Source organism: Lagopus leucura, unplaced genomic scaffold, assembly GCF_019238085.1.
Source record: "Lagopus leucura isolate 7727_CA_CO unplaced genomic scaffold, USGS_WTPT01 Super-Scaffold_100016, whole genome shotgun sequence".
Lineage (NCBI taxonomy): Eukaryota > Metazoa > Chordata > Aves > Galliformes > Phasianidae > Lagopus > Lagopus leucura.
Window position 1 is genome coordinate 1,267,412 of NW_024962270.1, and position 26,736 is coordinate 1,294,147.

At 39.8% G+C, this 26,736-nt stretch overlaps 1 protein-coding gene across 4 annotated transcripts in view; it reads right to left on the reverse strand.

Annotated features, from left to right (window-relative positions):
* Positions 1 to 222: 222 nt before the first annotated feature.
* Positions 223 to 26,736, reverse strand: part of KLHL13 (kelch like family member 13) — a 67,258-nt gene continuing 40,744 nt past the window's right edge. For all 4 annotated transcript variants that reach the window (XM_042876652.1, XM_042876653.1, XM_042876655.1 and 1 more), the window contains 6 exons: positions 18,865 to 19,006; positions 17,608 to 17,740; positions 17,322 to 17,518; positions 11,179 to 11,974; positions 4,629 to 4,742; positions 223 to 2,501 (listed from right to left, as the gene is read on the reverse strand). In XM_042876652.1, coding sequence (XP_042732586.1) covers positions 2,014 to 2,501; positions 4,629 to 4,742; positions 11,179 to 11,974; positions 17,322 to 17,518; positions 17,608 to 17,740; positions 18,865 to 19,006 — 1,870 coding nt within the window. In that variant the 3' untranslated portion in view covers positions 223 to 2,013. The remainder of the gene's footprint in view (positions 2,502 to 4,628; positions 4,743 to 11,178; positions 11,975 to 17,321; positions 17,519 to 17,607; positions 17,741 to 18,864; positions 19,007 to 26,736) is intronic.

Below are 26,736 nucleotides of genomic sequence, written 5' to 3' on the forward strand. Positions count from 1 at the left end.
CAAGGATTTCAAGGTTTTCAACTGCAGCCTCTAAAATCCTGTAACAGAGTGAGGAAAAGAATGAGCAGCACATAACACTTGAATGACAGAGCAACATTTTGCTATCTGTGCCTTGCATAGCACTACAAGAGCATCCTTAAGGCAACAAGCATTGCCTGGCTGCACCCCAGTTCCACCAGCATCACACTTCCACCTGCAATAATCTTGCACAGCTACACAGAATCAAGTTTATTTTTCTTTTTTTTCTTTTTTATTAAGAGGAAGAATTGCTTTTGATTTTAACCAAAACAATTATTAAAACCTAAAGCTTACACATACATTTTGGTAGTGATCATAACTGGTCAACTGCATTAAGAATAAATATCAATGTTTCCAAAACTGACACCGTAATACTGCTGCTTGGTTCATCAAGCAAAGGACAAAATACAAACAGCATACTCCCAACAAGTCTATTAAGCTTTACATGGTTATCAGTAATACGCAGCACAATAAAATAAGCCGATTAAAACAGTTTTCCCCAGGTGATGCCCCTATGATCGTGTTCATTAGGAAAAACACTTGTAACATGATGGGAAGTTCAGGAAAATCGTGGTGTTGTTAGCCTTAGAGAAGCACTCAGCTACCATTTGTCAGCAGTGCACTGTATTCTGGAGCAGATAAAAGACCTCTGTACAATTTGCACAGCTGCACACAAGCAGTAGTTGTCCAAGGAAGGAGTTAGGACAGTTTTTGTGGGGTTTCTTTCCCCCCCAGTCCTTAACAATAAAACAGACACGTCAGGCCAAAATAGGTTCTTAAAAGTAGGTCAAAAATACCCAGTCATGATCGCTTCTGCATTGGTTTCCTAGCAAATTAATCTACCCACACAGATATACGTAATGCGTATCCTGGAGACAGTGAGGCAGAGGAAGAAAACCAAACACATTCATGAGGTAGCTTAGACTGAATAACTGCAGTTAAAAGTTTTATTGAACCAAAGAAGGTAAAACGTGGTAGTCCAAGTTCACTGAGCAAAAGCAGCTCTCCTGCCGAAGCTGCGCCTTGTGCTGAATAACCCTATTAACAGAGACTATACAGAGGACACGTTACGCAAGTTGGCTCAACAGCAAAGGAGAAAAGGTAGGTTAAATTTCAACTGATGGAACAATTTGGTCAAATTCAGTGGCTTAAGTGAACGTTTCTAGCCCTTGTCCACCTATATTCAGCACAAATGTACAACAGAATATACAGCTGCACTGAATTCCCATTTGTTATAGCGTGTGCTCCCACGCAAGCAGAAGCCAATTCCTGAAAAGACTCAAAAATACCCAAATATTTTAAGTCTGTTGCTTGAAGCATCACTTAACCGACTCATGGAAAAACACTCCGTATGTTATAAAAAACTCCTGACCTCTACAAGGTCCATTTCCTGTGTAGTATTGATTATTAAAATTATTTATCTCTTCACTCTGCCTAAGGAACTTCATATGCTCTGAAAGAACCCACAAAATCAGGTGGGTCAACAGATATGTCACAAATACTCGGAAAGGAGGGAGGTAGCTCAGGACCCTTGGCCACCTTGGGACAGTTTATACTGATGTAGTCTACCTCCCTTTGTAATCTGCAGTTGAAAATGAACGGAAAAAGGATTTCAATTATGAAATTCAGTGAAAGAATGCATTCAATACAAAGTTCTAATTTGATTCATTGGGCTTCCAAATGAAGTTACGAGGCACCTCACACCCAGTACACAACATTAATAACGTACCTAATTCATACATTTTACAGACAGTATCTTCTCATCTGTTCAACGCTTGGCTCAAGTGAGTACAGGGTTTTCTTTGTTAACCACTTCACAAACATTCTAGGCCAAACAAACAGCACAAGTAATGTCAAAATCGTTGTTTTTTTTTTTTTCCAGTAATTGTACCAAACGCTGTAGGCTAAGCCTAACAGAAACTACTGAAGGGAAGTAATAGACTCCATGATGCAGTGCAAAGGTGTTACTACAACATCGTAAGTCAAGGGACGTTTCTAAGGTGCTGAAAGAGGAGATTCTCTGGACGGCGACCCTGTATTGTCCTCCGGTGGGAAAACAGTAAGAGTGCAGGCTCGAATGCCACCAAGCGATTCGGGAAGGTCAAATACTTTATGCCACTCATCTTTTTCTGGATCGTATTTCTGAACTATTTCCACCATACAGCGGTTATTCCAAGAATATCCTCCAACTACATAGATTTTATTTTCAAAGACAGCGACCCCAACATCACTTTGCCCACGTAACATGGCAGCAATTGGAGTCCACTGGTCTAGAGTTGTTGAGTAATATTCACAGCTTAGAACATCATCATAATCACTCGTTCCTCTAAAGTGATTTCCACCAATAACATAGAGCTTGTCTCCTACAGTACACATGCAATGCAGACCTCTGACTGTCGTCATCGGAGCTTTCTGAGTCCATTTGTCTGTGTCAGGGTCAAAGCACATAAGTTCCTTCTGGAAAGTATCGTGGGTAATTCCTCCTAAAAAATAAAACAGATGTTAGAATAGTGCTTACTCTAACAAGTAATAATTAAACAGCAAAATCAAATATTTTAGTGAATTCATTCCATCTTACATAACGTTTCTCCCCATTGGCTTAGATTAGTATCACATACGCATTCCATTTCAGATTACATTTTAATGGACTTTGTTCCTTTAAATCTGGATATGGGAGCCATACTCGATGCAGTACTTCATTAAATAAGAAGATTATGGCAGATTAAAAGAACAGAAACTTGTTACTCATTCTTCATTCTGGCAAAACTTTTGGTTTTTTAACTATTTGTTCAGCTCGCGAGTATTGTTTCATACCATGAATACAGAAGACCATTTTTCTGCCAAGTTCTGACTCAGTGGTGTTACATTTTAAATGGTCCTTACCTGTTGCATCCTGACAGAAACCTTTCAGTAATTTAAACTGAGAAGATATTTCACATATCCTGACAGCAATGAGTGCCTATAGTTCTGTATGTTTATACTTTCCTAGTGATTCCCTGCAAAGGCTGCTGGAGAGGTTCCAAAGAAAGCAGTGGGATGATTTCCCCTCAGTGGATGAAGTACCCCCATCATCCCGCATCCTGACCTGCCTATCGATCACGCAATCAAAGTCTGTAGGCTTATTGGCTATGGTTCATTTCAGATTGTGATAAAACTATCTGAGGTGCTGAAAAATACACAGAGAATGCTGCCACTGAACAACCTCCTGCTGTGCTAACCATTCAGCATTGAATTATGACCCTTGGATTAACTGACAGATTGCACTGTGTCCACAAGCATCCTGTAAGAAAGTACTTGGAGATTAAAAAGTAACCACAGGAAAAACAGAGGGACTGTAAAGCCCTGACACTTCTTGATAGCCATGGTAGTGACAGGGCTTGGTGGCCTGTCAGAGAGCAGAAGCCTTAACGTAGTGATGAAGAACTGACCAAGAATCAAATCTTCATGTTTTCACCCCTAAAGCATCCCGACTCATGGGGATAACTGAGGGTATAGGAAAAGAAAAATGTGGGACACAGTATTGATGTGAACAGTCACATTAAGGAGTACACACACATTCTGCCTGCACTAAGACGAGCAGAACAAGAAAAAAGCACAGATAGCAGCACAATGACTACAGGCTAACTAAGATTTGAGCACAGAAACACAAGTGTGAACCTGTACCTTGTGGTAAATTTTGAAATAAATTCCTCCTTTCCTACTGGCACAAAGCCCCTTCCATACAAGTTATCCAGAGAATCAACTGGCCTCAGTGGATCTCCCCAAACTGCCTGCAGGTGGATAATCTTTCCCATTTCCTGGCCAGAATTCCAAGTTAGAAAGTAGAGGATACCCCACGAAACAGCAAGAGAACATACAGAGGACTACATCCTTCTTTCACCTTCTGTGATCACAGGATGGACCTGTGGATGACACCAGACACTAATCTACAGGGAAATATTTAGATCAGCGAGCAAAAACATAGATTCAGGGTCTAGTTTTTCCCATTAGTGGAAAAACATCACTACTAGCTTTATTCCAACTTGATCACCAAGACTGAGACCAAACCTCCTTTAGGAAGTGAGCACATACCAGACTTTCAGAAAACCTACTTCAGTTCAGGGAAAAAAATGAAATGAAGCCATAACCTGGGTGATACAAGACTAGGTATATTACACTGAAAGACCACTGAAAGCATACGCATCATTTGTAAATTGTGTTTAATATCAGTGCTTGTCCCTTTGAGTCAGCTCAGTAACAACAGATGTCTGCCTTCAAAATACCAGAATTTCCAATGCTTTCCAAAATATACCAATAAGGATGTGTTCAATGGTCATTTGTTTAATGGTTATTGCCACATTAGTGACACAAAAGAGATGTTCTGATGGCTTAAGTGAATAATTGCTTTGCAATTTGAAGCTGTTATTATCTAAATGCATAACATTATTGGAAATCACTTTCTGGGACTCCACAGTATATAAGCCATTTATCTGGCTTCATACAGATGTGTGTCACCAGTTGGTATCGTGGCAAACATACTGCAAAAGGAGACTATCTCATCACTTCCCATGAACTAGGAGAAGTCAGATAAGTAATTATTTCATAGAAGTAACACAATTCCATGCAATTACCTGAAATGTACATTAAACCTCCATACACAGTTCCAGCATGACCATAGTGGGGTTCATTCATTTTTGCAACGTAGCTCCATTCGTTCATTCTGGGATTGTAGCATTCCACAGTGGCTGTTTAAAACAAATGAGAATATAAATGTTGAATCTAACATGGTAATTTGGCTTTCAATACAGCAGCAGTGGCATTAATATATTCATAAACACAGGAAGTATTAATAGGAAGCATTGTATAGCTGAGAGTTAAGGGAATTAGTAAATATTATGTGTAGAGACAATATAGAAAAGCCTCAAGCGTCATCCCAAAGGAACAAAAAAAGAAAATCTTGCATTCTTGCCTTCCATTAATTCCTTTCCCATTCCTTTTTGATACATAACCCGCCCCAGCTAAAGAACTCTGTCAGAAGCAGAGTAGTGGGACCCAGTGCCCACGCTGTGTGCATCCAGCTGCTCTGCTCTTGCCTCTTGGAGAGCTTCCTCCATTGTCTGCTGGAGATTGACAGAGAACCCGAGCAAGTGTAGAGATTGGCAGCTTGAACAGCACCATATGATCAGAAGGGTAAAAGACCTGAAAAACCTGTAATACAGTGACCTTCCAAGTACAAAATAATTACCAATAGTCGTGCTATCTTAGAATTATTCAATCTCCTTTTAAATAATTAAAATGATGAATCAGATTCTAATGCTTATTAAATGACGCTTGAGAGATGTTTGTGGACCACGCATACAAAATGCAATCTGTGGCATTTTACCTGCTTCAGAACAAGCTTTCGTTCAATCAAGTGTAGAAAATTTCAGGCACCTATATAGAATCAGCAATGGTGACTGACAGTGTGGGATTTCCCATCAAAGAACACAGAAGCTGATATTCTTGACATTATAAAGGCAGAATCTCATTACAGCATCACTGTAAGGCTGCACACCAATATCAGTGAAGCACATCAATCAGGCCAGTAACACTGACACAGTGACTGCAAGACACCTCGCCCTAAACTGCTGATCTGTCTTTAAGAAAGCCTTTGGAGCATTTTGGAAGAGATAAATTAAACCACAGCCTCAGACTATCTCCAAAAGAACCCTGCTCAAGGAAAATTTAGTGAAGCATGCATTACAGTGGACTTCTTTTAATCCCTTTAAAATGTATAACCTTCTTATAGCCGCAGAACAGGGTATTTTGCAACTCCATACAGTTAGCATCCCAAGGAGACACACATTCCAACTAGAAGCTTCCAATTCAAGTGTCAGGAATACCATCTGAAAACTGCTTCAGCACCATGCAAGATTAAAAGAGAATGACATTGCACAAGAGAACTGCTAAATTGTTTGGGTTTTTTTTTTTTTCAGCTTTCCCTCCCACAGGAGCTGAAATTTAAATCTGCAAGATAAACTGAAAACCCAAAACTGATGTAAAGTAACTGAAGTGTCTCTGTACACTACTGCTGACGTGTCAGATCTGTGGCTTGTAAGACCAGCCCAGCTGGCGGTCAAGTTTCCAAGCTCCCTCTAAGGGCTCTCTCCCTCACTGAGCACTCCTCATCCCACACAGCTCTCTTCTTACACAACAGCCCCATCTCAGCCATTGGAAATAAGTCTTTCACATTGTATACACACAGATAGTTAAAAAAAAAAAAAAAAAATGCATGAATGAATGGGGAAAAAAAAGGCACTCAAGCATTCCTCTGCAAATAAGAGCTTAAAGTCATGCTATATTTTTACTTGAAGTCCAAAATCTCTACTTACAAAGCTTGTTTTTATCCCCATTTAATCTCCTGTTACATCCATCTGGGATTTACACTGCCATGATGCCAGCAGGGCAGAAGACAGAACCTTACCCAGTTGGAAGCACAAACAAAAAAACCAACTCCATAAACTGAGTGTAAATTCAATATCTCAATCCAAATTGGGTTTAGCAGTGGGATTCTGGTACCATGTGCAGTACCAGCCCAACTCTCAAAAGTTTCCAACCTCCTTCCTGTGTGAATGTATTCATCCATCTCAATAGCCTTTCCTGAAGAGGAAAGCTCCTTTATACTCTGCTCTACTTAGCAACCAGAAAAGCAAAGATATGCAGAAATTTCAAGAACAGAAAAAGATCAGACATGCAAGTAATTATAGGTGTCCCAGTTCCAACCTGACAGCAGACCCTTCCGACCTCCTGCTAGCTGCCATGGTGCACCAAAACCATCACTTCCTTTCACAGAAACAAAGGCATCCTCCTCCCCACGGTGCTTACAATTCTTGCTGAGGTGAGAAACTTACATTTCTAATACAGTATAGAGGCAGGAAAAGCAGAGCATGTATAAAAATCATGAAGCCACTGGCAATCAAAAAATGGCAATGGACCAAGGCAGAGGGCAGCTGTTTCTCTCAACTGGCACAGCAGTTCTATTTGAGAGAATCTTTAGTCAAAAGGCCGCTTTAAGACACAAAGAGAAAATTAAAGATGCAAAAATGGATACAATCACTCTGCTGGCATCACTACTGTCACACAGTAAAGACATCAGCTCTCTGAGCAAAGATGCTGTTGAGTTCAAGATCCCCCACCTCCGATGAGGCTTCAAAAACTCTCCTGTATATTACCTGTACACATAAAGACACGCTTGATAAAATAACAGACAAATCATCCAAACTCAAAACTCACATCCACCATGCTCTAAAACCACTCTGATTACTTCTGAGCTGAGAAAAGCCTACTGTTCTGCTTGGGTTTTCTGCATAGTTGTGGCCCTGTTTCCCAGCAAGGTCTTTCTATCTTTGCTTTAATGCAATCTCCCACTGCACTGAAAAGGAAAAAGTAACTCCAGCTATTACTTAAGGGGGCACTGTTTTAAGAAATAATTCTGTGTATTATCTCTGGCTTGAACACAGTACACAGAACGGTTCACTCAAAAGAACCATGTTACTGAACCAAAGCACATATTTTTATAGGATGAGACAGATGGATTCATTTTCCAAGAGCGTGAATGATTCAAATCAGGCTTTGTGTTTTAATGGTGAAACTGCTGCTCTGGTCATTACCAATAACACAGGGAGGACAGGTCTCATTTTAAAGGACACAAAACTTTGGCAGCCCCATGGAATGCTCAGTCTGCCCTCACTTTATTTTGCCATGTGATGCTACTTGAGGATATACAGATATGAACCACTTCTGTAGCTTCTAAAGGGCCTTGAGGTTTATTACAACAGCACACTTCAGCAACTGCGAACAGTGTTCAAAAACCTGGAATTTTCATGTTACCATATTTCCTGACACAGCTTGCTGCTGTAGAACTCAAAGCTTACTTTGTTAAGCTGAAAGAGCCCTAAGTAATTTGGTTCCTAGCATGGTGAGAAAATCGCTTCAAAATAAGCTTGCACATGAGATCAAGCCCAGGCTGGATGTGGCTCTGGGCAGCCTGGTCTGCTGGTTGGCAACCCTGCACACAGCAGGGGGTTGAAACTGGATGAGCATTGCAGTCATTTTCAACCCAGGCCATCCTATGATCCTTTGGTTCTCACTTCAGTCTGATATTTACAGGACTACACAGGCAGCAAACAGCCTAACAGCATAACAAGGCAGATTTTTCTTCTTACTCAACAACATACATAACACTACGTATAATATGTACATTTATGCTGTATTCTTCATTATTACAAAAATATGTTGCTTGAACTCAGAGTTAGCATTACATGAGCTACGCAGAAAATGCCTTCCCATTTACAGGGCAAGGGGTCAGGACAAAGCATAGCTGTCTTTCCCTAAACTATGAGTAGCCTTCTGCCTTTATTGCAGCATGATGGATCTGCAGTTCAAACAGTCCAACATCCTCCAAAGCCCTTAGGAGAATCTCACACAATGCCAAACTCCAGTGAAGGCAGGCAACAGCAGAGCCTGAAACATCAGAACACGGACTGCTAAGTTCCCTATGCGAGGAGCAGCTTCTGCCAGCATCAGGAACAACTGAGTTCTTTCAGAAACAAAAACGCACTTTTTTCTTTGAGAGGAAACTAGAATCCTGTGTTCCACACAACTAGAAGTGCCATACAAGCACTGCTTCTGAGCATCTTTGTGACCACACAGTCTCCATCTCCTTTCCCAAAAAGCCTTTCCTCTTGCATGCCTGGTTTCTCCAAGCTGCTCCATTCTCTGTATCTTCTGCCCTGCTTAGACGCTTAAAAAGAACAAACCAGAACTACACACAGTCCTCCTGGGACCAGTGCATACTTGGAAGTTTGAATTACAATTTTTGAGTTCAGCACATTTCATAAAACATTCACCATACTCTGTTGCATCCACCACATCCACAGCAGTTTACTCATCCTTATCACTGAACCCAATTTTTCTCCAAGTGCCATAGATCATTGAACAGCAGCAATTTATTACTGCTAAAGTGCACACTGCTGAGGAAGGAAGTGATATTTACAACACGGTCCTCAGAAGATTGATCATTTGAAAACTGTTTGGGGAAGACTTGCTGTAGAGCCTCAAATAAAAATAAAATCTTTATCCCAGCACTTTGTCAGGAGGTAAAAAAATAAAAAAAATTAAAAAAAAAAAAAGAAATTCATTTTGTTAACTTGAATCCTTCGGCCCTTTTCCATAAGAGGTGATCTTCTGGAAAGCTGAATTGAGGTTTCTGTAATTTTTCCTCTTACAACAGATTGAAATTAGTTTGAACCCAAGGCCAAGTTCCTTAATACCTGTCCAACACACACCTGACCTTCTCTTGTATGAAAGCTTGAAGTTTTTCTCCTCTGATGAGAATGGAAAGTTTAAGCTGGATTTCATCTTTCAGCTGTCAAGGTTTATGAAAGAAACATGAAAATGAAAAGTGACTTGCCTCACAATTAACAAGAAAAGAAATTGAAGCCCTGAATCAAAGCATGAGACAGCTACAATGCCTAGCATTTATGGAGTGCTCTTCCCACAATGATCCAATGACATTTTCCAGCTCTGTGAGGAAACCGCTGCAGTATTTTAATGATATCTTCACAGAATAGTTTTAAACAAGTGATGGATTTTGTGTTTCAAAGTTGCAGAAGAGTTGAGCTCAGCAGAATGATACTGCATGATCAGATCTAAGGAAAACACTGCACTAAAAGCTTGCTTTAAGCACTGCTTGCAATGGCTCAGTAACAGCCAAGCAACATTTTCACTGACATTTGTGCCAACTGCATAGAATAGGGTTATGAAATACTTAAGGTAAGTAATCCAGCTGGCTGCTATTAATTAATGTCAGTAGAAAACAGTTCAACGGAGATCAGGTTTTCTGACATTCAAGGCAAGGATAAATACAACTCTTACACGGTAAGATAAAGCAACATGTAAGAAAAGCTATGAGAACCTCCTGATTTAAATAGGAATATTGGTAAAGAAAATGAAAATGAATTTTTTTGCCAACTATTTTCCAATGAAATTTTTTTAGGAAGCATTTTGAAATCTCATTTCAAGGAGATTGGATTCTAAACCTCACGCAGCCCTGTGTTGGGTCGTACCAGCACAAAGCACTGATTCCTAAAAGCCTGCAGTAAGTTCATAGAAGAGCGTTTACCTGAACAGATGAGATGCACTAGTTAAAAAAGTTATGAGCTGCTACATAACAAATTCATGTCTGTATTGTTTCAAATAAATATTTACTCGTATTTATAAAAAAGCAGGGCTTAGCAGCTACTAGAGAAACAAGGCAGCTGAGTATTGGGATTCAGTAGCAAACAGAAAAAGGAAATGTTACATCCATATTAGATACATTACTATGATAAAATGCCAAGCATAATCACTGTAACTTTCCAATTTTAAAGCAGTGACACGAATTTACAATTGACTGCACAGTCCCTGATTTGGGTGTAAACTTTAACATTATTGCTTTGGAAGATCCAGTGGGTTCACAGGGGCCACCCACTACTGATTTCTTAATTAAGAGTTACATGGTAACTTTTAATTTAAAAACTTAGAGGAGTAGTATTAAGTATCTTTTGACAAGAAGAGAGATGGAGGCAACAAAACAGTCTTCTGCAGTAATGGTACATTACCTGTGTAGTCACAAGATTAGAAGCAAAAAAAATTTAACATTTTAAGTGGTTTAAAAAGCACAGAATGTCAGAACATCCAAACCTCATTAGCCTGTCTTAAAAGAAAGCCTATCTAGTATTTCAGAATGACTGCTCTAGGAAATGTGCTCCTTTTAAAACACGGCCTTCCTGCAACAGTGAGTTTCAGTTGGAAAGCTGCATCTTCCCCTAAAGCGAGAAGAGTTGGTTTGGTTTCTCAGCTCAAATTATATAGCTGTGCATACACTTTTCATACATATTGTTTTACATGTAGATACACTGATGACAAAGTTGAAGAGATTGGATATTTTGCATCAGGGTGTGAGATACAGGTATCTCATGGAAGTCCTTCTAAAACAGCCAACTAAAAACAGCATCCAGACAACTGTATCTACGCATTTCCAGGATTGCCAGAAAGAAGCTGCATGCTCACAAACTCAGTTCTCTCTCCCTCCATTCACGGGGCAGCAGAGTACTTCAAGGCCTAAAAAGAAAGGCAAGGAGTCATACTTCAAGTGCTTACCTAGCTCACCCGCTGCATTTCGACCACCAACTGCATACAAATGTCCTTTCAGGGCACTTAGGTGGAAGAAGGTGCGCTTCTCATTTAAAGACGCGACTTGCATCCACTTGTTATAGCGGGGATCGAATCTGAAGACTGTGTCAACTGCTGTCTTTCCTTTTGTGTCGTAATTGCTCTGGCCCCCAACTACATAGAGAAAGTTTCCAATGACAGCGATGCCATGCTGGTACCTCGGTGCATCCATGGGAGCTAATGATTTCCATTCATGGGCTTTTTCGTCATACATGCGTAGTTCTTTGCTGACAACCAGCTGCTGCCTCAGCACTCCCCCCAACGTTACCAAGTGAGTGCTGTCTGATCGAATGGCAGTTCTCTCTGACTGCATAACCGGTTGCATGTATGGCATCATTTGGTAGTTGCTGGCTTCCAAAAGCAAGTTTACGCAGGTGTTGTCAGTTCTCATGAAGTCCACTGTTTGAACGTAGTTAATAAGATCCTGGGGTGTCATCAAAGGAAATCTGATGTTCTTCATTAGCTTTGCAGCATATTCCATTCGAGGCTCTTCAAACCGCAGCCAGCGACAAGCTGCCTTGAAGAGCTCAAGTTCAGTGCAGTGCTTAAGGCTATTACTTGAAAGCACAAAGGCGAGACGTTCAAAGGGGAGTTTCACAAATTCACCAGTACTTAATAACGCGGGGAAGTTCTTTAGGATGAAATTATTAACATATTTATCCACTTCTGTGAGATTGTATGTGTTGGCAATTCGTCCAACCTCAACACAGTTTTCCAAGGAAACCTAATGAGTAAACAGAAAGAGGAATTAAAACTCGTTCTTAATTCGGTGCCTAAATGATGATGTTGAATTTAAGGAATGTTACAGAATCTGCAGTATTTTCATCATTTCACAGTGCTCAGGACGATTTTCCCATGAGCAAAAATATTCAGTTGATGTATATATTCATGACCGCAAGGGGAGAGCCAATGTCAGATGCATTACACAATGACGATACATCGCAATTATACAGCTCTTCACCTTTGAAATGCTGTGCAAATGTCTTTGTAAGAAAGAAACATGGAAAATACAGTTAAAGGAAAGTTGATTAGCCTAAGGTTACAGAGAATTATGTAAAAACAGGGCTTGCCATTAGGCATTTTCAACCTTATTAAACTTCTATTGTCATAATCCCTTTTCCCATGAAAGGCTGGGACCTGATGATCTTTCGAGGTCCCTTCCAACCTACAAAGTACTCTGATTCCACGATGCAGCCAAGCAGAATGGCACAGTTACCTCCTCCAATGCTGTGCATTATGGACAATTTATTTACAGGGCTCAATCCCATACATATATTCCTTAGGAATGAATAAAACTGCATCTTTGCATCTCTGGTAGATGAGATTGAGTCTTACATACTGCCTTCAAATTACAGACACAGCATACTCAAAAATAACACAGAGCTGACACTCTTAGATAATCAACATAGGATTTCCCCTAGAAATAACCAACACATTAAATCCTTTAGTGTGGATCATATCCTGTCCGCATTCAATACTCAAGTGAGCATACGATTCTCTTGTCATCCATATCTTTTCCAGCATCTGCCTTTCCTACATCCTTCTTACATTTCAGGACCCAAGAGGGAGAGAGAAAAAGACAGGAGGGATGGGACAGAACCAAGCAACACCGCAGCAAACCCACACATTTCAGTTCTGCGAGACCTGCGTTACATATGCCAAGCAAATCCACTTCCAGACACTTCTTGTCAACAACTGCACCTTCTTTTTGCACTCAATATTCAACCCCAAACTTCCTTCAGACATGCTTTACAGTCTCCTTACAGATAAGCCAACAGCAGGTCCAACCCCGCTCTGCACTGACACCGCAGCTTTAGGATTGTCACATTTGTAATTCCAGAAGAATTTAAACTTTTAAATCTTGCAGTTATTTTAATAAAATGGTTGTAGGGTTGAAGACTATGACTTAAAAACATTCAAACATGTTCCAGTCATAACGGATTACATTTTAGCACTATATTACTTCAATCTATCATTAACCTTTAACAGGCAATTCCAAAAGTTAACGAGCATGGGAAAAGCAGACTTCTTTATTCACTAGAAACTCATCTAACTTATCCTGGAATTGAGATCTGCAGTCACTAAGACTCATTCACAACCCTGAAACACCTTCCTGGAATCAAAGGTTCCAATATCTTATTCTTATCTCATTCTTATCTCTAATACAAATCAATCAAGCCCTGTCTACAAGATGAATGTGTGGCAGACTGTCAGCATTTTTATTACACAACATCCATGCAGTACATACACAAATCATTACTGAATTAGAAGACTGCACTATTCATACCAAAATATCATCTTATCAGCTAGCAATACTTATAAAACATTCTGTTACTCAAGGAATATTTTGGTCTGTCTTCCAACTGTTATTGAGATACTACCAAATATCTGTGCATTTACTTTAAGGCTTTGTAATACACATGAACTAAACAGAAGTAACAGCATACTGTAAATTAAGCAAGTGAAACTGGACACATTTACTCTTAAAATTTTATTCAAGATCAATAATAAACATAAAACAACAGAAAAATGGCCCCTCAGCAAACTGATTACATACTATAGGACAACTTTTAACTCCTGCTGTAATGTTATGGCATTCAAAAACTTACTTTGCAATGCACCTACTGGCATCCAACTACAGAGACAGCATTTTGTCCATGCCAAGGTAAGTAGAAACATACTATTGCATATAGCCAGAAGACATGCTTGGAGGAGAAAGATGATCAAGCAAAAAAAGGGGGACAGAACTGCATGGCATTGGTACCAGGCATTAAGGTAGCAATGCAATATTTATGTACACTTTGGGATGCATGTCAGTTCTCAAGTGCCCAACATGCAAGGCTATTCTAGGCTCGTCCCAGTGCTTGCATCCTAGTTAATGTACCACAACTAAGTTACATGGGAAATCTATGCAATTCAATATATTCCTGGAATGCCTGCACTTGAGAAATTTATTGACATATCACACACTGTTAATGACAGGAACATCACATCAGCAGTTTCCATTGCCTCCTGACCTCATAAAATCTATGCTATTCTGCTTTAATTAACCAAACAGGATTGGACAGGAATCAGGTTTTTTATTGCATTTGCAAATCCTCCCCATAATGCTTATGAAATGATGCACTTTTTTGGCTTATTATCAATAAACCTACCATTCAAATCTGAGTACTACATCTAGTATTTCCTTAAAGTTTACTTTCCTCACCAAAAGTACCTTTACCAGCTTCACTCTGGTCTATGATAACATATCACAGTAAATTATAAAGCAAAATCTTATAGTTAAGAAAATACACTAGAGACTCCAAAGTCCTGGGTCAAAAACTCCCAGAACAAAATGAAATAGTTACACAAATATACAAAATTGGACAGGTTAAGTTACAATAAAGGTATTTGAATAAATTTGAATCAATTACTTGTTTATTTTCCAAAAAAAAAAAGTGTGACTTCTGCTATGACACTTAAGAGAGGTGCAGAAATTGTTCTCTGTGGGAGTCAGTCAACCAGGAGCTCATCAAGAAACAGAAGGAACTGCTACTTCTGACCATCCTACTGAAGTGAATGGGAGGAAGGGAAATATCAGACAACGAATGCAACTGTTTGTACAATCTATCCAGTAAACAGCAAAGGTAGACACAGAAACAGCTAAAAGCCAGAAGTGAGCAAACACCGAAATGACTTTGCACAGTGCTGAGAGTTTTGGGTAGATCCTATTTTACCTGGGCATTGGTCACTGTGCAGAGCCATTTGGACACGTTACTCATTGTTAATTGCTCATTATACAGCAGAAGTTCCAGAAAATATTTTAAAAATGTCACCCCAGCACTATGATACCATAGCCTGAAAAAATAAGAGCTAACACAGAAGTGCTTCCTTTAGAAAGCAGCTGATTTCATTCTTGGGAATTTTATAACAGTCACTTCTCTTCTAAAAACTTAATTGTAACATACTACAAAACTGGATATGGAGCAAAATGATTAGAAGTATGTGGATCCCAGAGAACAATATTAGAAAAGGCTGATTTCTGGTGCTTGGCAGAACCAGCCCCAGTGTCAGGTCAGTTTCCCACAAAGCTGAGACCATCATGCAAGCAGACAAAAAGGTGTTGAAGGGCCCTATGGTACTGCATCATCTCAAATTAAGAGACAGTTTTTGAAACACATCAATACAGAAACAGTTATACAGGGCTGAAAGAACTGAAATCCCCTTAGATATCAGTATAAATCAAAGGATTTAAGAAAATACTGCAAGATTAAAGACCATCCCAACATTGTATATGGAGGAACCTTCAGAAAAAGAGCATTCAAACAACAGAAAATGTCCCAAATAAAGCAATTTAAGATGAAAGTAGCTCTTTCCCTAAGAAAGCAAACTCACAGCAGCTGCCCTGACCCAACAGTGCCAAGAGCCAAAGAACAAAGTAGAAACAGGACAGAGCAGAAAGCAGCAAACAGACCCTGGAAGCCAAGAATTAGTTGTGGCACAGCCCCCAGTAAAGGGAGGCTGCTCCAGATCACTGATTTGGATCTACAAACACCAAGCCCTTAATTCAATTTGGTGCTTTATAGAAATGTAAGCCCTACAGAGGCACACTGCCTCATTTTGGAAGGTAAAACAACCTGAGCAGTGCGGAATAGATTGTATGGGATTGAAGAGCATAAATTAAACACTATGGTGACTCTGAGAACTGGGGAACTAGAAAGCATGCTAAGTTTAAACACAAAATAGTAGTGTTACAGAGCCCAGATGCATCTTAGTTCTGCCATGGAACAGTTTTCTCTTGGTGGCATTTTTGAGTCCTCCTATTTACACGCTCTCAGGGGAGAGAACACATTTTTGAATCTGTACATTGAAAACCAATGCTGCTTAATTTCTTAATGATTGCAAGAGATTCAATTAGTATTTTAATTCACGACTCATTTTAATACACCATGTTATCATCCAGATCAATGATGGGGTGTTTTCTTGTCATATCCTTCCCTGCCATGAAGACAGAACTCTGGACAAAACTCGCACAAGAAGGTGAGCACTCCAGGAGATGAATCTTTAACTGTTGTCATCTTCTTGGAAAAAGGGGGTTTTTGTCTAGAGAAAACTGCAAGAACTGCTCAGACATTCAGCCTGAATGGAGCACAGCACTCTTCAAAGCACAGATATGAAACAGAGGATGCTGTTTGTTACCAGTGTCCCTCCCACACTGGAGGCACAACCTGAGATTTTAATCTCTGTAATAAACAACACACTACCAAACTGTAAATATTGTATTGCATTGCAACTACAGCATGCTAGTTTGAAGGGCAAACTTCTTGTCTGTTCCAACTGCAGAGAAGTATCCGTGTTAAAAGCCCCAAAATATTCCTCTTTTAACAAACATTGACAGTAAATGAGGAAACGATTGCTACTTTGGGGGCTGTCCTCTGCTTACCAAACAAAGCACTTTGTTTGTTCATTGTTAAGTGCCCCAGTAGCCATTCAAGGCCACTTTCAGTTCTAGCAAAACATGGAAATCAACATAAAATTCTGGTAGTTCTCTCTTTCACGTAACCAATATTTCTGTAGCATCTTTGTATTAAAATATATCCTCTAAACAGACTACTAAAAGGACACGAAGTCCAATGGTTTACAAGAATTATGATGGAAAGGTCTCCATGACAGTTGCTACTACAACAAGCATCACTCCACAAAAACAAAAAGGCTTTGAGAAAGTATATTAACAGGCTGTAACAGCCAGCTCTATTTTTTGTTCAAGTTTAACTCAGCAAGTTGCTTTCTTATGGAATGATATGGAATATGAGGGCAAGCACTAAGAAATAAAGTAAGGAACCTGAAAACTATAATAATATCACTACCATTACTGCAACTAAGGGAAGGATTTTAATGTGGTAAATATTTATCTCACACTCATACTAAAAGCAATGCACAAAAAAAACCTGCAATAAAATTAAAAAATTATCCTGTGAATTCAAGTTCTAAACAATGGTGAAACAGAGTTCAAGTATTATAATGCCACAGTTCTTGATCTAAAATGTAAACAGCTTTTATAAGTGTGAACTACAAGTAGCAAGTCTTACCCCAGAGATAAGAAACACTTTACAGAAGTCCAAAACAGGTAAAATCTGCAAAAAACTGGCAGCTTCCAGAGTGTCCTGAAGGTTGTCCATGTTAAGGGAAAGCTTTGCAGTATAAATGAAATCAATGATCTTCTTCAGGCCTATTTTGTTGACACCATGAAGCTTGATGCACATTAAGTCCTGTTCCTTCATTCCTCCTGAGAAAGACATGCAGGTAAGTTTATAAGATCGTTTTGATAGGATTTGAATGATCTCAAACTTGTATGAACATCAAAATAAAAATCACCTGTGAACATGGCCTTGAAGTAGTCACTTGCAGAAGCCATCATTGCTCTGTGGACAGGAAACACCTCATCACCATCTCCTGGAACCAGGGTCACATCGCATAGCAAACCTTCTACTCGCAGCTGGTCAAAACCCTGCAAGGAGAGCACAATGCAAAGCAGCTGTTTGATTTGAGAGGAGAGCAGGAACTAACTTCTTTCCTTATGTAAATATTAGTTTCATTTTATTTACATATGTATTGTAGTACCAAAATGAAAATCACTGAGGAATAAGCTGTCATTTTACAATAATTAGATGTAATATATTCAACGAGAATTATTCATTGAAAGCTTAACCAGAACATTTTCTATAAGAGGTTGAAGACTACAAAGTACCCTGAGCCTTAGAAAGTTGCTTTATTCAGTTAATTAAGGTATTTCCAGGAAGGAATTTGTTTTGAAAACATATGTTCTAACAGTTATTTGAAGGCAGGCACTCGTATTTTTTTGACCTGTGCAGTTCAGACACACGTGCACTCTAGATACAAATCTGCTCCATGCCACTTTAAGTGTTCCACCAATTAAGAGACTGTAAAATACCAAAGCTTGAAAGGAAAGCTGCTATCTGGTTCACTGCTTATCAAATTTATTAGCAAAGTTTACAAGGCAAAAACTACGAAAAGAGCTGGTCTACTCCAAATTACTGAAAATAGCTAACTGTAATAGAAAAGGAAGTGGTCTGCAGCAGTACTTTAAAGTAAAATTTTCCTCTAAAGACATACCCTGCTGGGCACACTGGAAGGTGCATGGAACACCGGCTTCCTTCACGTACTACAGAATAGAAGCTCCAACAAAATGATTCCCTTCAACCAGGCACGTCATCAGACATTTTTCTCGTACTAGCAAGGCAAATACTGTCTTTTTAGATTCAACACTTGGAGAAGTCTTGGCCTCACCTCACGTCATTTAAGAGTTAAGATATCTTAAGGAAAGCCTGTGCCTTTAAAATTACATAGGTAATGCTTAAAAAGTCTGCTTGTAGCATATACTTAGAGACTATGAAAATAGAGTAGTCACTAAAGATTCCTAGAACTGCAACCTTTAACTTGCAGGAAAAGAAATTACAAGCGATGCTTGCTCACAGGCACCGCCAGCACAGCACACCAACATGCTTTAAAGACTTCTTAGGAGTTACAGGTATGGGGAAGGTTGTTGAGCACAGGTATTCTTTAGAGCATCCAAAATTCTCAGTGTGTATCTGTACTGACACAAACAATTACCTGTAACACCACGGAACTGTGAGTATTGCTGGTGAAAAATCTCGTGGTCCCTGTCTTCGAAGACTGCAGATGGGCAGAGACGCCCATATCGCTGCTACCAAGAGATACTTTCATATGAGGATCCTCCTCTTCCACCAGAGATCTAAGATGAGAAAAGAGAGATCTTACGATCAAACTCGTATTTTCATTAAGTGCTCTTTCGCATTACAAACACAGTCCTCTGGGATGACAAGAAACAGAACCGAAGCAATAGGTCATGAAAACCAGCAGGCAACAGAATCGATTCTTTTCGGTCCTCGCCAGCTCATCTAAGGAATTGAAATACCTACACAGCATCGTTTCAAAAAGCTTATTTACAGGCAATAAATCCTGGTCCCCTCCCCCACATTAAGAGCCTTGCACACTTATTTCCATGCGTTCTCCCAGTATTTTATGATGCTTGCAGGAGTCCCATTCCATTTTCAAAATCAACTATTGCATCAGATTGCAGAGCAAAGTTAGAAGATTCAAACATTAAATATAACATTAAAGTTCAGTGAATTGCTTCTTATGGCATACATCATCTCACTCACACATGAATAATAGCAAATAACTGATAGAGTCTCAGCTGTAAGCTACTACAACAAGAAATCCTTCAGGACACAATACTCAGAGTTTTGCTACTAGAGGCAACCACTTCATAACCTTAATTTAAGATTTGCTTGTGTGAAGTTGTCACACATTTTGATTTTAAGTAATTATTGCCCAAATTCAGATGGAAAGGACTAATTTAAGTAGAACTGTTAAGGATTACAGCTCTGTTATTAGCCTTCCACTTGCATCTTGTGATGTAAATTGGATTTACATAGAGATATGCATATGAGATTCTAATTACCCTAACCTGTAATTATTATAAAACGTAAATAAATTTCCTCTCCAGAAATGTTACTAGTTCCCATGAATTCTTTAAGCTAATACATTACCTATTAGCATGCATACCAGTCTAATGCATATATACACAGTATTAATTAGCAAAGAAAATTCTCCCGTCTGTGGATTAGTGGTTTAATTATTAATAAAGACTCCATGTTTCAACACATATTCATAGCAATTTAAAATAAATGCTGCAAATCTCAGATGCAAAACATTTCCCAGATTTTAAACATGCAGGTAAACACACTGGCCTCCAAGCTAGTTTCAGAAATTACTTTAAGTGACAAGAACGTGTTTGAATTATTTGGGTTTCTTTCCCAGTTTTGATTGGGATTGCTGTGTAAGGATGACATGAGAGTCTGCAATTGAAAAACAAAGTGTTTGCTTTCTTTTTGAGCAGCTATTCCCCCCAACTTGTTCGGGTACATTGCCTACAGAGAGCATTTCTGAAACTTTAGAGTTCTTGATAGCACCGCTGTGCTTTGTTCAAACCCATGGTTACATTAGATACAAAAAACATATCCATACAAATTCACCATTCCACAGCACACATGGGTTTGAAACAGGGAGACTTTATGCATACAGACAAAACAGATTGTAGGAACAATGGCACATCCAGATAGCTTCGACTTGCAGTGTAGCAACCCAGTAGTGAGACATCTAAGAAAATTCATCAGCACAGATGTACTGCAGTAAGCAATTCAGTTCTGTTTGAAACCAAATCATCGTATTTGTAACATAAATCCAGACAGTGATGTAAAAAAAACTACAAGGTGTGTTTTAATTCAAAGTGCTCTCCAAGTCCCTTGCAACACAATAAACGCATACAACGTAATACAGCAGCAAAGCAGTTGCTCATGACCTAAATTCACTTTGTTCTACAGCATTTTGTTGGTTGTTTTTTTTAAGCTTGACTACAGTCTCATCAAGGAAATTCTAACAATATCAAGAGACATCTAGCCTTTAAATTTGGATGTCTTTCTAAGAGAAGGAATATGAAGTCGCATTAGGAGATGTCTGAGCATGGGTGGAGAGGAACCAGTCACCTGGCATGAATGTCACTATATTTGCTCTTGAAAGACCTCTCAGAAACGTCACATCTGATAGCTGTTCTATGAAGGGGCTCTAAAAGCCTTGTTCTAAACTTGGGTACATTGTTTTCTTACATTTCATGTGAATCTCTAAAAAGAAATATTGGGTGGATAGAGATGGGACGAGGGGGAACGGTTTTAAACTGAGACAGGGGAGCTTTTGGTTGGATATTAGGAGGAAGTTTTTCACACAGAGGGTGGTGAGGCACTGGAAAGGTTGCCCAAGGAGGCTGTGGATGCCCCATCCCTGCAGGCATTCAAGGCCAGGCTGGATGTGGCTCTGGGCAGCCTGGTCTGCTGGTTGGTGACCTGCACACAGCAGGGGTTGGAACTGGATGAGCATTGTGCTCCTTTTCAACCCAGGCCATTCTAGGATTCTATGATAAAACTCCCACTGCTTTGTCCTAATGAGGTTCCTTATAGCATGCGACCTCTTGTTACTGCTGCGTAGCCAACAGAGGGGATACAGTCTATGCTGAAGTACTAGCAGCACTCCTAAAGACCCATCCAACAGCTGATCCCCTGAATCCAAGTGCTGTGACATTTGTGGGCAGTTGTTCCCAGAGCAACCAGAAATTAGGAGCACGTCATTGGCACTGCACCAGTGTTAACACTTATCCACATGTAAGGTCAGAAATCCATCTTTGTAAGATGAAGTAAAAATGCATGAGCTCTTCCATACCGCGTGATACCAATATAGAAAGCAACAGAAACAAGTCCTGCCTCACAAATAAGATGAATTTAAAACTGTCCTTCAAAAGAAATTTCCGACTATTCAGAATAAAACTTCAGTTTTAGGGCTGTAAAGTGAATCCTCAGTAATATCTCCACCACTCATGCCCAGAACACACGGGTAACGTTGTTCATATCCCAATGAATTCCCAGTTAAAACACAGTACATACATCTGTCACATTTGCATGCTGCCACCACAGGCATTATTTATATTCATTAACATAGGTCTGCTAAGCACTATAATTAATTAGAGCATAATGAATGTAAATATATTGATTGGTACTTTATTGCAAGCACAGTATATCACAATAAAGCATACTACCAAAAAAGAAAGCTAATTCATTTTCCAATTAATTCTATTGTTCTGATCAATAGAAGTCATTAAACAAGAAGAACAGCTGTAGCATTCTTAATTGGGGTTAAAAAAGTTGGAGGAGGCAGCTAGCCCTGCAACAAGACGTACTGATAATCCACCAGTAGCTGTAAATGTGGACATTGCATCACTTTCAATGCATACAATTGCTCTGGATGGGCTTTTCAATTTTAAGCATTAAGAACGAGGGGATGCTGGAGTTCAGCACACAGCATCAGCATTGCAACAGCAAAGCAGAGCAGCTTCCTGACTTGCTGCAGTCTCTCAGCAGTTCAGGAAAAGCCACAAGAGGTTAATTAGTTGCTATCACAGAAGAAGCTGTCATTCAGGAGTTGTGTTTTGGTTTGTTTTTGTTTTTGTTTAAACCTCATGCCAACTCTTTCAAGCTCTTTCCTATGCCAGTGTAACCAAGCATGCTTTGCATTCTCATGGCTCCAAGTTAATCCTCCAACTGATAATTTTGTAGCAATGAAATATGCAAAGCAGCGTGTGTTCTATGGACGTTACACAGCCTAATTCCATTGCCCCTGTCAATCTGAATGACAATTACTTTGCTTTTCACCATTTTAAACAAATAACAAGACCTGGAGTGCCCACTAACTCCATTTATTCCCTGTAAGGTATAATTTCTCACCTTTTACTAGATGAACAACGTATCTAAATACTCCAGGTGTGCAATCAGCAACTGGAAAGACGGCCAAACCAAATGTAAAGCTACAAAAAAATACTGGTAATGCTGTTGAACTACTGCAAACACATGAATCCACAATGACTTCTTCAGAGCACAGTATGCTGCTTCTGTGCAATCACACCTCAGCACCTCAGTGGAGAAAAAGTTCAAATCCCACAGTACTCTTTAATCACAGGATCAAGGTGGGGGCTCGATGAGGGCTGAGTGCACCCCAGCATCACTTCTGGCATGCGCCAATACCATGGCATTCAGCAATAGAACTTTGTTCTACTTCATGCTAAGACGTTCCTATAACAGTAGAGATCTTTACTATTTCATGATCTGTCAAAGATACGGAGTGGTACAGGGCTGCTCTGCATGCAGCTGTACGTGTATTTTGGTAATGAATCTATTAATGACAAGCCCAGTAAATACAATGAAACTCTTCTATACTATTAGATATAGTAATTCTTTGCTTTGTATACATAGTCCTCCAAAAAAACTTACATGTCACCCGTCTTTCTGATTTTCCATTATGAACAGACGCTCCAGTTCCAGAAATAATGAACACAGGAGCTCTCTAACATGTTACATGCCACCAAGGAGCTCGATGAACATAACTGATAATGGCAGCACTGTATCAAATAAACTCATAACAATTCCGTTAAGAAATTCTTCACAGTGAGGTGACAGAGCACTGGAACAGGCTGCCCAGGGAGGTGGTGGAGTCTCCTTCTCTGGAGATGTTCAAGACCTGCCTGGATGCCTACCTGTGCGACCTGGTGTAGGGAACCTGCTTTGGCAGGGGGGTTGGACTCGATGATCTCTGGAGGTCCCTTCCAACCCCTACAATTCTGTGGCTCTGTGATTCTAAAATCAGTCTAACAAAGAGAAACAAATTACACTGTCACTGTACTCCACATGTCTTCTACTCTGAATCCTCTAGTGACACAGCTTCAGGACATGTTTTATTCTGGTAAATAAATAACTTTCACACTTGTCCCCCACTACAACATCTCAGTTTTTTTCCTATTTCTAAAGAAGAGTTTCTAACTTCATTCCTTGGTGGTATCCACAACCCAGTAAAAGTAACTCTTTATCAGCTTGCTATTTATTTCTTAACAGAAAATATCACAAAGATAGCACAAGGAATGCAAGCTTGCATTGAGCATGAGCTCAGCCAAAAGAGAAAGACAAAAGGCACTTTTCTGGGGGGTCAGGTTGACAAACCATCAAGAATGTTCAAATCTATTACTATGCGTGGCATAGGGCAATCAGTGTTGTATTCTGTACCCTCTGCTGCAGCTGAACACCTGGAAGTAGGAAAAACACAAGAACAGCACTGGAAGGATCTACAAAATGACCTGCCATGCATGTTTAAAAGCCATCATTTCAATGGATGAATTAGCAGCTGACATACAAGGAGCACTTGTACTCATCCAGTTGACATAATTTCTCCAAACTCCATTTTCACGCTGCTCACCTGAAAGGGGCTGCTGCTATCAGAACATGCAAACCTTTACCCCAATGAATCAACACCACACTGTCACTGCTATGGCTGCCATCTTCAACAGTAGTTACAGCAGTTGGTGCAGCACCACTCACACCTTAAGATATTGCAATATCTTTGGTTTTATTCCTGACCTTTCTAAGTTAGAAGGGCATTAACAGCTGAACACTTCAATATTTGTTTAGTACTATCCTGAGTTCTTTGAAATCTACGTTCAAGGAGCAAAGGTACAAAGCTTGAATTTGTTTCTTGAATTAAACAAATATTGAATTAAACAAATAGATGCTCCTGCATTTATTTCTCCACCCTTCCTTTAAAATCAGGTTGCTCCCTAATAGTATAATATTGCACGATGAGAGCAGAAAAACAGTTTCTGTGTAGCAAAACAAACCATGAGAAGTTGCATATTACTCTCAGTAGGATAAAGGACTCCAAACCCACCAAACCCAGCAAAAGAATGACAAGGACAGCTCATGGATGCATGCTGAAGGGCAGTAAGCAGAGGTGGGTGCATCCCCGGCTCTTATTGCAGCTTGGGCACAGTTACACATGAAACGTACATAGCAATGAGCAGCTCCTGCTCCCAGCCCAGCTGCACAGCAAGAAAACTTTGCTTCAATGTGCAGTTGTCCTTGCTCCTTCTGCACACCAGGTCTTTGCAAAGAAAAGCTGTTGGGATAACCGCCAGAGAAAGCAAGCTACGACAGCAAGGAAAAAGCTGTAGGAAATATATAAGAGCAAGCCTACCATAAGGAAAACAGTGAATCAGTTCTGTAGAAAGAAAACTCACATGTTTTTAGAAAAAGCAAATTCTCACTGAGCGATATGCACTACCTACTTCTACAACATTTTCACCACAGATTTAGACCGCATCTGAGGCTGACACGAATCAGGGAAGCAAAGCAGTCCATGCCGTTCTACAAGCACCATCACCAGAAGTATGAAACCACCCAGAATGGCTCCGACAGAACCTCACTAACCAGTCAGGCTCAAGAGAATCTACTTCAGCTATTCTAGAGATAAAGTTTTTAATAAACTTTGAGACAAAAGCATAGAAATCGAGCCATTCCCAGTATTTATTTTTTAAGAACAGAAAGTATGTGCCAAACAATGCCATTTGGACTTCAACACATCTCACCATCACCCTGATATGATGCACACAGCATGGCACAAGCACACGATGTCAGCAGACACCAACAAAAGCACTGGGAACACTCAGGCAATGAAAGCTGCCATTGCCGTACCGAGTGCCAATGGAACCAAGCAGAACAGGGGACATGGAAGTAAGGGTAATCCCAACATCTCTGTGAGCATTTTTGTGTTACCTGACATAAAGCCAAGCTGGGACCAAAGGCCAGCACTAAATCAGGTCCCACAAAGTCAGTAAAGGACTGAGCAACTGCTTAGGTCTCATTTTCCAAGTTGCATACATAGACCGAAAACATTCTCCACAAAATTATTTCTTCAACAACTAAAAACTATCCAAGCTCTCAAGCTGTTTGTTGAATAATTACAGCCCACTGGTTAAATCAAACATGCTTTCCACAGAAACAAAGCAATATTTGGCTCAGTCATTGCGGTAAAGCTTTTGTTCCTCGCAGTACGCAGCCACCCCAGGAGCCTTAGTGCCACATCCACGTTTATCTATCTGACCAAGGGTTTGCATTCATTGAGCCATTGATAGCTGAAATTCACAGACATTGTTTAACAATGCTAAATTACAATGTCTCTCTAATGACATTTTGCCAAAGTTGGTCTTAGCGCATTGGTTCCCACCATTAAAAAACAGAAAGCAAAGCACATACACACGCTTTGTAGTTTTTCTAAAGAACTATTTTATGTCCTTGATCAAAACTGCAGAATTCAGTGACTCAGAGGCTTCATATTTTATGCTGCACTGACACATCCTGCCCCTGCCCTTCACGTTTGGTCTGAAGTATCAGAAATGTAAGCCCTAATTCTGTCTGCACAGCTTAATGTTTACTGCACATTACAGGAAACACTGAAATTATTCTGCATGCACCATTCTGCCCGATGTCATTAAATTTAGTTTTCATATACACAGAAATCATTAAATTAGCAGAATGGTCCCTTAGAATGAAAGTAAAGCTAATGGACTAAAACCCATTCGTATTTACAGTGGCACCTGCACATTTAAGCTTTGGTGATAAAAAAAATACATATATATTCCACCGTATCCCTGCAACAACTCCCATCCTTGTTCTCTGTCACAGATTGGTTGTTCTCCTTATGCTACAGAGGATAAACCTGAGTGCTTCGAGGCCAGCAAATTAATACCCAATACTCCAACATCATGACTTGCTAATTAACCCTTGCTCTTTCTGCCTAGGACCTTCTATCACTCCTCTTGCTGTCACTTCTCACAGCTGTTTAGTATTGCTTGACTACATTTCCCCTGGGAAGACTGGAGCTTTTTGTGTTTGGCTGGCTTGGTGTTTTGTTTGTTTTGTTTTAAGGTTGGAATTGCAAATTGTTTTCCCCCCACATTATTTAAGAGTTTAAATGTAAGCACAGATAACAGCTGTGGGGTACTTGTCAATTCCAGGATAAAGGATAGAAACT